The sequence below is a fragment of the Thamnophis elegans genome, chromosome 6 (assembly GCF_009769535.1).
Source record: "Thamnophis elegans isolate rThaEle1 chromosome 6, rThaEle1.pri, whole genome shotgun sequence".
NCBI classification, from domain to species: Eukaryota; Metazoa; Chordata; class Lepidosauria; order Squamata; family Colubridae; genus Thamnophis; species Thamnophis elegans.
Window position 1 is genome coordinate 77,825,771 of NC_045546.1, and position 16,193 is coordinate 77,841,963.

Sequence of the window (16,193 nt, forward strand, 5' to 3'; positions counted from 1 at the left end):
AAAATGTCTTCATACATGCTGGTTGGTTTGGTGGGTTGGCTGATAAATCCAACTGACCAATTTGGCATGTCCAAATAGAAACCTTGGGCTGGGCCCCAAACTTTCTGCAACATGCAATACTTCAGGCAGCATGACTACACCTCCAACATGAAAGGAATTGCTCTTTCCCTGCCACGGTGACACCACCTCACCAGCAGATGTTTGCCATTTAAACAGGCTGCTTTAGATCCAATAAAAGGGCGTCCTCTTTCATCTCTGGTTTGATCAGGTTCTTCTCAGGAGGCACCATTGCGTTCTCGTCTGCCTGAGAAAGGTGTTTTGATCCGTCCCCTTTGTCCTTCTTCACTTTCATTATCACTTCAGTGTAGGAAATTTCCTCGGTGGTGGGTTCGGCTTCCCTACTTTCTGTTGCTGTTTCAGTGCCGGATTCTTGAGTTCCTTGTTGGCCATCAGTAGGTTGCTCTGTAGTTTTCCTGTTCTTTTTCAAATTCTTCTTCGTTGGTGCTGCATTGGCAATGTTTTTCTTGAACCGTATCCCAGTCTGTCTCAGCCTCTCTCCCGACTGCCTTATTCGTTCCCTTCTCTCAGGTGTTACTATTCGAGTACGAAGCCTATCCACCTTATTGCCAAAATTTTGCCTTGTTTTCTGAAGGTTCTCTCTTGAAAATGCTTTTTTGATGACGTTGATGCGCCTCATCCCCAATTTCTTAAAACGGGCTGTTCGGCTTTCTTCTATGTAATACTCCTCATCAGAAGAGAGATCATCAGGTGGGCAGAAGGCATCTTCGGTGCTTTCCCCTTGTGTCCGGTCTTTGACAACGGTCAGAGAAGATGGGCACTGAATGTCTTCCTACAAGTAAGAGCACAATGTTACGTCTCTATCACACTTCTCAAAAACAGCTCAAAAGTGAATTTAGAAAATTCCAGATATTTGTTGCTTCAGTCATTCTACTTTATGCTAAATTTTTCAGAACATTCACAAAGATTCAATAGCATAAGGCCAATCATTATTGTTGTGCTGTCCCTGTCCAAATAACTTTCTAATTTTTGTTAGGGGTTAATGCAGACCATACCATTAATAAGAAATTAAGCACAATCATATTCTTAAACTTTATTGCTCTTTCCTATTTAACAGTGTTAATTACTATTAACAAGATTTGAGACCAGATTTAAACCATGGTCAAGAAGAAATCCTGATGAGTCTTTGTAGCATAATGAGTCTTTTATAAATAAATGTTAGTCCACACACATACACACACCTTATGGGCAGTATACCTTTGATAGACCATTCATGATTAATTAAAAACAGTTTTGTCTGTTTCAACCTTTGTTGTTTTCGGTACAGCTACCCTGGAAAACTGTAGAGTTGGGGTATAGAACCAAGTTCAAGAATATATGGAGAATAAAGATGGGCAAGTAATCACAATCATCACCAAAAGGACACCTAGTGGGATTGTGCCTATGGAGAAAAATAGAGCAAGAAGGCTTGGATTTCTAAAGGTGACATTCTAGCAGTGTTCAGATCAGAAGTGGTATTCTACCGGTTCAAACCGGATTGCCTGAACTGGTAGCGGAAATCGCGGGTGGCTCCGCCCACCCGCACCAGGTTCTATGGCGTCCCATTTAGGCCATTTTTTTTCGTCAAAAGTGCATGCACGGAAGGATCTGCACACGCTCACATTTGCAAACCGGTAGGGAAGGTAAGTGGATACCACCCCTGGTCCAGATCACCAAAAGGCTGCAGATTGATTTATAAAAGAGTAACATGTCCTGAAAATATCCTGTTTGATCTCTATATCTGAAAGAGAATCATCTTTCCCTAGGAGAGTCTTGTATAGTTCCAGATCTCGAAGAGAGATGCAAATGTGGCAGTAGAAAGACTTGGGAGAAATTTTTAATGTATTTAGAAAGTGAATATATTGCTTCAATGTATACACAAGAAACTGTGTACATAAAGAGCGGTTATAATATCATGCAGGTAAACAAGTAAACATTACAGTTACTGTAATATAAAAATTAACATAAATATCACACTAACCAAATATCATACTGACAATAGCCTCTCGTGGCTTTCCAAAACTGCCTGGTCTATGCCTAGAATTGTCTTCTAGTCCAACCCCCTACCCAGATTGTCACATCATATCAGGAAAATGGCTGTCCATTTTTAAGTCTTATACTGGTGGACCATCTACAACTCCAGGAAGGAGGTTGTTCCATTCCCTAATGGTTCTCACAGTCAGGCAATTCTTTATTTCAAGTTTGAATATCTCTAAAACTTCCATTCACTGGTTTTTGTCGTACCCTCAGGTGCTACAGGGAGTCAATTCAGTCTCATTATTATTATTATTTTTATTATTTATTGGTTTTGTATGCCGCCCACTCTCGGAAGACTCCGGGCGGCTTACAATAAAAAGGGAAGGGGGATATATATATATATAAAAACCAACAATTTAAAATTACAACAACATTCATAACTTAGAATGGGGCTGGATAACTCAACAGCCCCAGATCTGCCGGAACAGCCAGGTCTTGGTCGCTTTACAGAAGGCCGGAAGAGTAGTAAGGGCCTGGATCTCGACGGGGAGATCGTTCCAGAGGGCCGGAGCAGCTACAGAGAAGGCCCTCCCCCGGGGGGTCGCCAGCCAACATTGACCGGCAGATGGAATCCGGAGGAGGCCTAATCTGTGCGATCTAATAGGTCTCTGGGAGGTAATTGGCAGGACACGGTCTCTCAGGTCGCCAGGTCCGATACCATGTAGGGCAGTGGTTCCCAAACTTGGCAACTTTAAGACTTGTGGACTTCAACTCCCAGAATTCTCCAGCCAGCTGGCTGGAGAATTCTGGGAGTTGAAGTCCACAAGTCTTAAAGTTGCCAAGTTTGGGAACCACTGATGTAGGGCTTTAAAAGTAACGACTAGCACCGGGATATTCCCACTAATATCCCTTCATATATTGGAAGACCGCTATCATGTCTACCCTTAGTCTTCTTTTCTTTATGCTGAACATACCAAATTCCCAATTATTCGAAATTCCAAGCCCCTTACCATTCTTGTGGTTATTCCTTGCACTTGTTCCAGTTCAGCACTTTTTTTCCCTATTATGGTGACCAGAACTGATCAGTTTTCCAGGTGTGGTTCAACCAGCCAAACATACAATGTTACTATCACTTGCTAAGCGTGACCCGTCAAAACCACGCTCGACTAAGCCGCACCCAATTAAACCGCGTCGCTGACATCATCAACAGGGCGACAACAGCCAGCGCAGAGAAAGAAGGGCGCTTTAAATAGCGCTTTGAAAGCAAGCCGATTCAACTTAAGGTAAGGGTTAGGTTTAGGGTTAGGTTAAGGGTTAGGGTTAGGGTTAGGTTAAGGGTTAGGGTTAGGGTTAGGTTAAGGGTTAGGATTAGGTTTAGGGTTAGGTTAAGGTTTAGGGTTAGGGTTAGGGTTAGGGTTAGGGTTAGGTTTAGGGTTAGGTTAAGGGTTAGGATTAGGTTTAGGTTAGGTTTAAGGGTTAGGGTTAGGGTTAGGGTTAGGTTTAGGGTTAGGTTAAGGGTTAGGTTAAGGGTTAGGATTAGGGTTAGGTTAAGGGTTAGGTTTAGGGTTAGGTTAAGGGTTAGGGTTAGGTTAAGGGTTAGGTTTAGGGTTAGGTTAAGGTTAGGGTTAGGGTTAGGTTAAGGGTTAGGTTTAGGTTAGGTTAAGGGTTAGGATTAGGTTTAGGGTTAGGTTAAGGGTTAGGTTTAGGGTTAGGTTAAGGGTTAGGATTAGGTTTAGGGTTAGGTTAAGGGTTAGGTTAGGTTAAGGGTTAGGTTTAGGGTTAGGTGTAGGGGGTTAGGTTAGGTTTAGGAGTTAATTTTAGGTTTAGCGTTTACAGCGTGCTTCTGTCTCCGCGCTGTTGTCGCCCTGTTGATGACGTCAGTTACGCGGTTTAGTCGAGCGCGGTTTAGTCGAGCGCGGTTTTGTGGTGGAACCCTTGCTAAGATCCTGACACCATACTTCAATTGATGCCACTCAAGACTGCATTGGCTCTTTTGGCAGTTGTTAGTTCATTCTTAAATCTGTGGTCTACTGGGATACCCAGATCCTGCTCATAAGTACTGCTATTAACCCAGATACTGCGTAACTCAGTGTTTCTCAACCTTGGTGTCTTTAAGTCCTGTGGACTTCAACTCCCAGAATTCCCCAGTTCAGCTATGCTGGCTGGGGGATTCTGGAAGTTGAAGTCCATAGGACTTAAAGTCACCAAGGTTGAGAAACACTGGCCTAACTTATACCTGTGCAACTGGTTTGAGGTAGCAGGCTGAACCAAGGTAGGCCTCAAGCCTGAACCAAACTAGGGTCTCATGATATTAAGCTTTAACTGTTCATATATATAAATTGCAAAGGTTTGCTTTTAGGACATGGTGCGGTTAGACACGGGTTAGCGGCACATGAAACCTGCTAAAGCAAAGTCTCTATTTTAATGTATTTGCTGGCTTGACTGTCTGGAAGACACATTTAACTTCCTCAAAATACGAGCTACTCTGCTCCGTTAGCTGACTATGTAATATAACTTCCTGTAGACATAATATTGCTGTAACTTAAGGGCGAATCTTGAGGGGTGTTTCCAAAACTAACAGATGGCTTTATCTGAATGCGATACACTATATAAGGGATTTCCTGCCTGTCACTCGTGGTTCAGGCCTTTGTCTCTGAACTTGCGCAATAAACTATTCCTTCCCTGAAGAGCTGGCTTGCGTGTCCTGTTTTTTCTACAACAGGTTTTTCCGGCTTAAATTCAGAGCCTTACATTTCTCAGCATTCTCCTGCATCTGGCTCTAAGATTTGGAAACTTCTTTGCATCAGGGAGAAGAAATAAGATATTCCAAAGGAGGGGAGCTCCCACAGAGAATGCTTGCTTCTGTGACTGCTCCCATCAGACCTATTATGGGGAAGGTGGCTTAGCATTTGCTCAGATTGGGCAAGTCTCCAGAAAGAGCCTGGGCGAGATTAAGAGCTTCAGAATCTCCAGGACCGGACGAAATTTTAAAAAAAACATCGCTCCCGAAGGCTTAATTTAGCCTCCATTGCGCCTAACAGCTGAGCGGCCTAACAGCTGATTCATCGAGTGAGGGCGGCGGCGGCGGCGAGACGCGGACGGCTGGCGTCTTTTAACATCCTGGATACCTGGGTGCCCTAGAAGCCCCTGGTGGTCGCCTGCCCTATCGGGTGAGCCCTGGTCCTGGAAGGTGCCCTAGAGCAGCGGAACGGTGGCAGCGGGAATTGGACGGAAAATGGCTGCCTGAGCTTTCGCTCTCACGATTGCCCCCCCCCCCGCTGTTCTTTTCAGATCTAAACAGCGTGGGGCTTGGAGAGGAACCCTGGATTTTCATCTATAACCAGAAAAGGAACGGTGAGCTTGGGGGATTTGAAACTGGCTATTATCATCTTTATTGTTACCATCACCATCGTGGTAAAGAGGAGGAAATTATTGTGGCTTGGGCGAGCGAATTAAGCGGCAATTTAGCCACCACCATCACAGCTCGCCTGAACGCCCGCCCCTCCTCTATCCTGTATTTTAGTGCCTACCTCTCTCACCGTGGAGCCTCTCCTTTTTATCCCTCCCGTGGCTTGGACAATTTCTTTCCTTGTCTGCCCCTGCCACTGCGGAGCCATGTTTGCCTGCCTATTTGTTCTTATTTAACACGAGCTTTACTGCCGGCCCTGCGACCACCGCATTGGCCCGGAACAACTGCTCTTCTCCACCACTTGCTACCACTGCTACTTTGGAACACCTAATGTGAGCAACGACCATCTGTTTAACATTTTGACATCTATGGTATATATACTTATGGTGCATTTGGCTTGGGGAAAGAAGTGATAGAGGATGGCAGTTTCAGGGACAGGAACTTGGCGTTTTAAAAACTGGACACTAAGCTGGCACCCCCCCTTTCCCCCTTCTAACTGGTTCCAGTCACCTGTAGACTTTGGACATTTAGACTCTGGCCGTTCCAGGACTCCAGGAGAGGGGGAAGATAAGATACCCCCCTGCATACTACCGTTTTATCTCCTATGGACCGTTATTGTTTATTATTCCACGCTTTATCTGGATTTGGAGGGTGTGAGACTGCAAAGCTGGTGCTGGCTGATACCTGGGGCCTGTGCTTTGCCCCCCCTCCATCTACAACTATTTATAGAATACGGATCTTGGACTTTGGCCTCGGATTTCTCTGGAACTGGAGGAAGGGAGGCTGGCTCTTCTGGAACTCATAATTTTAAATTCTGTGTTGCGCAATTTTAAACGGGTATGTTGAGTGCGTGGGACTGAATGAGTTAGTATGAAAGACCCACTTTTAGTACTATTATTGCTGTATTCTTTTTGTGTTTTAATTACATTGTGGGGACTGTTTGTGTGAGTGTCAGAGTATGCCTGATTCGGAGGACCTGGCGGGGCAAGCGGGGGCCATTGGGGTGGTTGGGGGAATTATGCCCATAGGAGAGAGTCGGAGCATTGCGGTCATAACAGGGAGAGGCAGATATGGCGGGGACTTTAGGGCTGGCCATTATCGGGGAAGGAGGGTTCGCTATATTGCAGAGATCCCTCCTTCTGGCCCTATGAGTCCCACTCCAAGGTCAGATGGCGTGAGCGATCAGGACCCTGGTCTCAGGCTGCTGTCGCTAAATGCCAGGTCTGTTATTCATAAGGCTCCCCTCGTCCGGGACTTGATTGTAGACGAGGGGGCAGACCTGGCATGTATTACTGAGACATGGCTGGGCACGGAGGGAGGAGTCCCCCTCGTAGAGCTGTGCCCAGACGGGTTTCAGGTGCTTCATCAGCCGAGAGCCCAGGGAAGGGGTGGCGGTGTGGCTATTGTAGTCCGGGAGTCTTTAGCCCCTCGTAGGATCCCTGCTCCGGAGCTTGCCGGGTGTGAGTCCCTACTAGTGAAGTGGACCTCAAGGGTCAAGCGGGTTTGCTGCTAACGTACCTGCCTCCCAACTGCGTTGCAGCGGCCCTCCCTGCGCTCCTCGAGTCAATAACCGAGCTAGCAATTGAGTTCCCTAGACTGATGGTTCTGGGGGACTTCAATCTGCCTTCGCTCGGTGAACACTCTGACGGAGCGCAGGAGTTCATGGCCTCCATGACAGCCATGGGCCTGACCCAGGTAATCCGAGGCCCTACCCACTTGGCGGGACACACACTCGACCTCGTATTCCTCTCGGAGCAGTGGAGTTATGATCTTGGTCTGAGGGGAAATGAGACCATTCCCCTGTCGTGGTCAGACCACTACCTACTGAGGCTAGACTTCCGGAGGCCAAACCCCCACCGTGGGGAGGAGGAACCGACCAGGTGGTTCCGCCCCAGGCGACTGATGGACCCTGTTAGGTTCCAGACGGAGCTTGGGGTCATTCCAGATGCTCTCGCCCACAGTTCGGCGGAGACTCTTGCTGCGGCCTGGCACTCGGCGGCATCAGAGTCTCTGGACCGAATTGCGCCACTACGGCCCCTCCGGGTCAGCGGCTCGAGGAGACCCCCTTGGTTCACCGAGGAGCTCCGCGAGATAAAGCGCCGGAGGAGACGCCTAGAGCACCTGTGGAGGTCCGACAGGTCCGTATCGAACCGAGCACTGTTGACAGCTTGCACCAAGGAGTATATTTGGGCATTGAGAACCGCCAAAAGATCACACATTGCCTCCTTGGTAGCGTCCGCCGGAGTCTCGCCCAGCCGCCCTGTTCAGGATAACCCGCTCCCTCCTAAATAGGAGGGAGACGGGGAACCCCCTGCAGGGTAAGGCTGAGGAATATAGTCAGTTCTTGGCGGACAAAGTTGCTCGGTTTCGATCGGAACTGGACTCCACCCCCGCAGATCCAGCCGGGACACAGGGGAATAATTTGGTAGACCACCTCTGGGTTGAGTTTCAGGATGTTGCCTCTGGGGATGTGGACAAGGCTATGCGAGCTGTGAGTTCCTCCACCTGTATACTGGACCCTGTCCCTCTTGGCTGACTGCCAACAGCAGAGAGGTGACACGAGGCTGGATCCAGGCGGTTGTTACCGCCTCTCTTCGGGAGGGACACATCCCCACCGCGCTTAAGGCGGCGGTGGTGAGGCCCCTCCTGAAGAAACCGTCCTTGGATCCAGCAGTTCTTAACAACTATCGTCCAGTCTCCAACCTCCCCTTTGTGGGGAAGGTTGTTGAGAAGGTGGTGGCCTTACAGCTTCAGCGTACCTTGGAGGAAGCTAACTATCTTGACCCCTTCCAGTCTGGCTTCAGGCCCGGTTACAGCACTGAAACCGCTTTGGTCGCATTGACCGATGATCTCTGGAGAGCCAGAGATGGAGGCTACGCGTCCATCCTGGTTCTCCTCGACCTCTCAGCGGCTTTCGATACCATCGACCATGGTATCCTTCTGCGACGACTGCGGGAGGTGGGTGGTGGGTGGCACTGTTTTACAGTGGTTCTCCTCCTACCTCTCGGACAGGTCGCAGTCGGTGTTGGTGGGGAGGGAGAGATCGTCCCCGAGGCCCCTAACCTATGGGGTGCCGCAGGGCTCGGTTCTGTCCCCCCTGCTATTTAACATATACATGAAACCGCTGGGCGAGATCATTCGGAGGCACGGGATTAAGTACCATCAATATGCGGACGATACGCAGTTGTATCTGTCCGCCCCGTGCCAACTCAATGAAGCGGTGGACGTGATGAACCGGGGCCTTGAGGCTGTTAAAGACTGGATGAGAGCTAACAAACTGGTACTCAACCCGGAAAAGACCGAGTGGCTGTTGTGTTTTCCTCCCAAAAATTTGGCTAACGTTTCCATCAATCAGGCTGGGGGGGCAAAATTTATACCCCTCAGACAGGGTCCGCAACTTGGGAGTCCTCCTGGATCCACAGCTGAGTTTTAACCACCACTTGTCGGCTGTGACCAGGGGGGCATTTGCCCAGGTTCGCCTGGTGCGCCAGTTGCGGCCCTACCTGAACCGGGAGGCTCTCACAACAGTCACTCGAGCCCTTGTGATCTCTAGGCTGGAATACTGCAATGTGCTCTACATGGGGCTGCCCTTGAAGAGCATCCGGCGACTTCAGCTAGTTCAGAACGCGGCCCGCGCGAGTGATCATGGGCGCACCACGGTTCGCCCATATAACACCAATCCTCCGTGAGCTGCGCTGGCTACCTGTTGATCGTCGGGTGCACTTCAAGGTCTTACTTACCACCTATAAAGCGCTCCATGGTAGTGGATCTGACTATTTGAGAGACCGCCTCCTGCCAATTACCTCCCTGCGTCCCATCAGATCGCACAGAGTAGGCCTCCTCCGAATTCCATCCGCCAGTCAGTGCCGACTGGCGACTACGCGGAGGAGAGCCTTCTCAGTTGCAGCTCCGACATTATGGAACAACCTCCCGTGGAGATCCGTACCCTCACCACAGTCCAGGCCTTCCGCACAGCCCTCAAGACCTGGCTATCCCGTCAGGCCTGGGGATAGGATTACTCTCACCCCCGCCCGAATGTTGAGTGAATGTTGTGTTTTTATGGATAATTTTCTTTTATTCACGATTCTTTTTCTTTTAAGTCTTGTCTTGCACTCCCTTCCCCTCATTGTTGTAAGCCGCCCTGATCCCCTCAGGGAAAGGGCGGCATATAAATCCTCAATAAAATCCTAAAAAATCCTAAAAATCCTTATGGGGAAGGTGGCTTAGCATTTGCTCAGATTGGGCAGTAGATTGTGTTTGAGAAAGGCAGAAGCCTGAATTACAGTAAGATAGTTGATAAGGCTGTTCCTTAATACATCAGCTAAAGCTGAGAGTATGGTTTCCAATTGCTCTTCTTGCAGGATGTTGAGTCCATGAGCAGCACAGGTTATCACCCTGGATTCTGCTTGGGACCAGAAGTCAACTGAGAGACAAAGCTGGTACTATTCCAGAAGCATCAGGCCCAGTAATGGGTTTCAAATTTTTTTTAACCTACTCTGTGGGTGTGGCCCTCCTTTGAGGGAGTGGCTTGCCGGCCATGTGACCTGGTGGAGTGGCTTGCTGACCATGTGTTTTCTCTCTCTCTCTCTCTCTCCTTCCTTTTGTTTCTCTGTCCCTTTTTCCTTTTTTTCTTTCATCTCTCACTTTTTTCTTTCTTTTTTTCTTATTCTTTCTTCCTTTCTCTTTCTCTTTCTCTCTCTCTCTGTGAGCTTGTGTATATGTGTGTGTGTGGTGGGTTTCAACAATTTTTGGAACCTCTTCTGTAGGTGTGGCCTGCTTTCCGGGTCCACTGGTGGAACCTCTTCTAACCGGTTCGGTAGATTTGACAAACCGGTTCTACCGAACTGGTGCGAACTGGCAGGAACCCACCTCTGATCAGGCCTCTCAAATGTAGAGACCAAGGAAGATGACATTGATAGAAATATGTAAGCTTTGTTGCCAGGTTATAAGTAGTAAACATGGTTTAAGTCCAGAACATCGAGTTAACATTTTAAAGTGGTTCAGTCAGATATCTTCCAAAGTCGCAGAACTAAAAGAAGAAGTAAGTCCTTGTTTTGCGACCATTTGTTTAATAGCCATTCAAGTTATAACAGTACTGAAAAAAGTGGCTTATAACCAGTCCTCGCACATAAGACTGTTTGTAGCATCCCCAGGGTCATGTGAGCCAAATGGGTGCTTGGCAACTCACATGTATTTACAACGGTTGCAGCAGCCCCAGGTCAAGGAATTGCCATCAAAACTTTTCCAGGGGCTTCCAACAAAGTCAGTGGGGGAAACTGGATTCGCTTAATCGCCATGTGATTCATTTAACAACCGTGGCAAAAAAAAAAAAGATTGTAAAAATCAGCATGACTTGCTTAGCGACAAGATTGCAATATTTAGTGATGGAGATTCGGTCCCAATTGGGACTGTGAGTGGAAAACTACCTTTACAACACAATAAGACTTGCATGTTTTATTATTATATTTAGTTTCACAGCCTTCTGTGGGGTTGATTTTTTAGACTGGACTATAGTGGGACTAAAAGAACCAGTATTTTGCTCAGGGTGCAACTGATCCTCTTTCTCCCCGGACCGCGCCATCATCCTGCCAGGAGTTTAGAACAACCATCGCATTCTCCATTCAACCTGCTGTAGAGATTCCCAATGGAGTAATTATCACCTCACTGATACCTCCAACTGGCAGTTTACTTCTTTCAGGGACATCACAGAGATTTTAATAGGACACAGAAAATACTAAAACAGCTTCTACTGGTGTGGCTCTAAGACCCAGCCTTTCTTCACCCACCTCAGTTACAACCACTCCAGAGGTAGGTTCCTACCAGTTTGCACCTATTCGGTAGAACCGGTTGGTCAAATCTACCGAACCGGTTAGAAGAGGTTCCACCAGTGGACCCGGAAAGCAGGCCACACCTACAGAAGAGGTTCCAAAAAATTTTGAAACCCACCACTGGTCCTTGGATATGATTATTCTACACTATCATGCTCATGTTTATAAACTCAGTGCCTCTGTGAAAGGTAAGGATGACTACTGCGTTTGTGGTACATCAGAACATTGCGTGTGTTGAGGTTGTTTTAACGCAAACCAAAGATGCCTTTTAAAAACAAGTTTACATCGTATTCTTATGCATGCCAGTGCCTGTGTGTGAGGTAATTTAAGGTGGTTCTGACAAGTGTCATCGGCATCACCATATCCGGTCACATGGGCGGCAAACCACTCCCATCCGGTCACATGGATGGCAAGCCACTCCCACAAAGGAGGCCACACCCACAGAGTAGGTTCAAACAATTTTTGAAACCCACCACTGAACCACTCACTTCAAGAAATAGAATCATCAGAGTATGGGATCTCAAGACCAACCCAAAAAGATTGCTATTGAAATCTGGTAAGATAAGGCTATCATACGCTTCCTATTTCAAGCTCTGCCATAGATGATCCATGGGCTAGCCAATATGATTTGGAGCTCATAACATAGTCTAAAATCTGACTTTCATATGTCCCAATAATCTTCCCTCAAAGAGGTTGAAGATAGATCCTATACTATTTAAATTAAGCCTCATTCAAGGCTCCTGCAAAGAGGCATTGACTACTGCCTGGAGGCATGGATGTTCTGGAGATTAATGACTATCTCCCATCATCTGAAATCATATCCCTTTCTTTACTCTCATATCCCTTTCTTTACTCAAAAAATTATGCTTGAAAGTCATAGTCAATTTCCAATTATCTATAAGAGCAATGTCTCCCAAACAGAGCAGAATATAAAACTATTGCTTAATACTGGCTTTTAAATCCTGGTTTGTTTGGAAGCTATTAACTATAGCGCAATTAATAGCTCAACTGTCGTTTTCTCCAATGATACTAAACAACTTCTTTCAAGCCTTCTGTTAAAATCACAACAAAGCAAAATTTAGCCTGAAGAGTTTGAACTCTTGCACATTATACAAAAATCTAAATATTTAAGTCAACGTGACATTCAATATTCTTGTCAATGTAGTAAGATTGTTGACCAATTGTCCAACTAAATCTCTTGGAGGAAGGAGAGAATTATCAATCAATTGGCAATTAAGGATGATGTTTGCTGGTTTCCACCAAACCCCATATTCAATGATGATCAATCACTTTTGGCCAAAGTGCTTTCGATATTAATCAACTCTCTATCCAGTATTCTTCTGTGTTTTGGTACAATTTTGTGCTTTGTTGAGTTGGAGCATATGCTAAACATTATGGAAAATGCAAACATATTGCTAAGCCTAGCTAAGCCGAGGGACCATTCAGCCACTTGGCTATTTATACCCTATCTCGCGATGATTAATTCTGCTTCCTGAATATTAGATCTTGCTCTATGAAGAACAGACATAACTAGAGGTGACATTTCTAAATTTTATAATCAACACATGCTAGCATAATTCAGAGAATGAATATACATTTACATAATTTATTAAGTTCCACTGTTACAGCATCAAAACCCATATGTGCAAGAGGCACATAAATGTACCTAAGACTAGAATTCGTTGCTTTTATAAGTGAACCATACCATCCACAATAAAAATAAAAGCAAAAAGTAATGCAGGATGATTTTTTTTTCCCCATACTGAAACATGACAGCCAAAGTTTGATGTTCTTTTATAAACTGGCTTATCTGGGAATAATAATTATCATGATTTCAGTGCACTCACAGGAACAATCTGGCCAAAAGTAAGGATTGCTAAAAAAAATTTTTTTTCATTTTTTAAGGAAGCATTTACACAAGCATCTATAATTCTCATTTTGAAAAAAACATGAGTTCAACAGGGCCAGGGATGGGTTTTCAACCGTTCGCGGCGGTCCCCGCGAACCGGTTGGTCGGCGAACCCGGAAATAAGTAACTTCCGGGAACGGCGAAGGGCCCACCCGCCCGCCCGCCTTACCCGTTTTGATGAGTTCTGCGCTTCCACGCATGCGCAGGACGCATACAGCGCCTGCGCGATCCTCCAGGAGCAGCTACAGACACTAGTACGCATGCGTGCACTGCGCACATGCATGAGGACGCCGCCGGCCCCATTCCAACCGAACCGGTTGGAATGGGGCGAGAAACCCACCCTGAACAGGGCTCACTGCACCAAATGAATTGTAGCTGAAAAATATTTAGATTGGATTCTGCCCAGAGATAGGTTGCAAATCCCGGCGCTACCAGTTCGCTCGTATGCACACACATGAGGCAGAAGCATCCGGGTGGGCGGGCAGAGCCTCCTGCCACCGCCACTACCAGTTCGCCCACTCCAGGCCGAACCAGGAGCAACCCACCTCTATTTCTGTCCACTATTCTTTCCAATGCGCACATCAATTTTCATGACTGTGGTATGTCAACTTCCTCAGAGTATTAAAAAAATCACACAAATGAAAGCATTTCATGTATCTTCAAGAATTTTGATAAATGAAACAGCAATATTTTCCCACTGCAGTTGTTATTCATTGAAAGGAATATAATATTCCAATGGCTAAAAGTGAAAACAATGAAATAACTGATGACCTTAAGGAGAAGGAAGAAGCCTGACTCTCTAACGGGATTGGGATTCTTAAGCACACTACTGCATTTGCAATTTCAATGCCCCTGCAACTAAGCACAATATTAATTATTTGGACAGAGCATACAAAATCAGTGTTATGCACAAAAAAAAACACTTTGATTGGGACAGAACCATTCTGAACAAAAAAATTAATTTAACGCAAGAATCATTCACTTCTTTTCCAAATGAATTTGGAAGGCAATGAACTTTATTTCCCCACCTTATTTTGAGATGTCCATTTAAGTGCCAGATTTTGTTTTTTTGTTTTAGGCAAATATATATATATATATTTCTTTGTGGGAAAGGGAATTTGGAAGCAAACTGTTGCATAGAAAAACAGCGGAGGGATAGGATACTTATATTAAAGGCAATTGGTTAGCAAAGATAACACAACTCGGCTCTTAAGGAGGGGGGAATACCGCATAATTAATGAAAGCACTATACTGTGCAAAGAATTGCTGAGGCTGAATTCTCTACTTAACCCCCTGAAAAAATAACAGGGACGACAGTCACGCCTGGAATACTAGTCATGATACCCAACTGCCTGCCTCAGATTGCCTTTCACAGATGCAATACATAGTCTCGCTGATCTACACTTAATCTTATGTTGGCTGGCTGAGAGACTTCCCAAACTAATAATAGACTGCCTGCCTTTGCCACCAGTGGATTCAAGCCTCCAGCACATTCAGAAGCAAAAAAATCAATGCTGGAAACCACAAGCATTAACACATTTTGAGATGGAGAGGGCTTTAAAAAAACAACAACATGCTTTGCATTGTTAAGCAAACCAGATAGTGGGAAGTTGCAATAGCAGATAACAGCAGGTGTTTTAAAAAAAACCCGTTTACCTGGTAAATGACAACACGAAACTTGTTTTTCCTCAGCATTTCTTCCTGCTTGGTCTCCACCTTCTGCACATTAACATTCTGCCTCTCTACTCGGGCTCTGACTTCTTTGACCCGAGCGCTAACTTTGCGTGTTTTCTCCAACAGCTTGTTAACTGTGTATCCTGTGTTGCCATGGGCCTGAGCCAGCTTTAGAATGTCAATCTGGATGGTCTTGATGGCGTCTTCCATTTCTCTGTGGCGCTGCTCAATCCGTTTTTGGCTGGCCTGCACGCTGTCTACGATAGTGGCTACCTTGTCCAGGACTCTGACGATGGTAAACGCAGCATCTTGTTCTTCTTCATCATCCGCGATGCTCGACTGGCGATTTGGGTGGATTTTATCGATTTCCAGGGTTGCACGATGATCCATAGTGCCCGTCTTCAGATCAGTCTACGGGAGTTGAAATATAACAGCCGTTCAAACCTCAGTGGGACAATCCTGGCACTGATGCCAGAAGGTTGCTCGACAGCTGTCTTTAAGGGAATGTTCAAAAGCAGGATCTGAAACTCCACCCCAAGACTCTTGTCAATATTTATACCCACAAAATAGCCACGCCTGATTGTTCAAATGCCTCCCTGTAATATGAACCCTCTAAAATTAGGAAGCAGCACACTGGGAAATGAACATGCACTGAAAGAAGCACATTCCTATAACCAATAAACTTATCTGGGTTAATCTAGAAACAGTAAACAATATAGCAAAGAACGAACCCACAGTCTATTAAAATCCACGTTGCTCCTGTTTTAATTTTAAATTATCTTTTTTTTTTCTTGCGTTCAGGTGGTAGGGAGAGGATCGATGCGTTCTAACAGACTTTTGACAATTGAAATGACATTTAACTATTTTCTTTCCAAATACATAGGTTGCGCCTTACAATAATGAATAAAACACATTTGGGACAGATTAAATAAGAAAAGAAAAACATTGCATTGGCATAGTTTTCCAGTTGAAATATTCAAAGCCTTTTATTGAACAAATTATTTATTCCTACATGCAGAATTGGAAAGCCTAAAACTACATGTTAAACAGTTGGAACACACCCTAGTTACATTTTAGCTCTGAATCTTCCAACAATTACTAACATCCTATTAATATAATAATACAACCAGAAGACTTCATTTGGAGACACATTCTTAGCTCTTGGATTATTCTTGACAAGAGCACAAAATCTCTTATACTATTTTTGTTTTTTGCATTTAATCACAAAGACTATACAATTGTGTTTGCTGATGTGAAAACAGGTATCTTCTTTAGAAAACTGTAGTAAATATGAAAATTGTTTAAACAGTGGCTAACACAGCTACATCCCAATCAGGTA

General features: G+C 45.5%; 1 protein-coding gene across 1 annotated transcript; it reads right to left on the minus strand.

Annotated features, from left to right (window-relative positions):
* Positions 1–208: 208 nt before the first annotated feature.
* CAVIN4 (caveolae associated protein 4) lies at positions 209–15,244 on the minus strand. The gene is made up of 2 exons (XM_032220455.1): positions 14,837–15,244; positions 209–850 (listed from the first exon to the last, which is right to left on the minus strand). The coding sequence occupies exons 1-2, from the start codon at positions 15,242–15,244 to the stop codon at positions 209–211; spliced, it is 1,050 nt and encodes a 349-aa protein (XP_032076346.1).
* Between the last annotated feature and the right edge of the window lie 949 nt (positions 15,245–16,193).

Bases quoted from the DNA above. Each gene is read 5' to 3' on its own strand.
- CAVIN4 (XM_032220455.1), bottom strand. From the start codon at position 15,244: ATGGATCATCGTGCAACCCTGGAAATCGATAAAATCCACCCAAATCGC. The intron at 851-14,836 runs GTAAACGGGTTT...TCTTACTTGTAG, and splicing joins TTCGTGTTGTCATTTACCAG to GAAGACATTCAGTGCCCATC.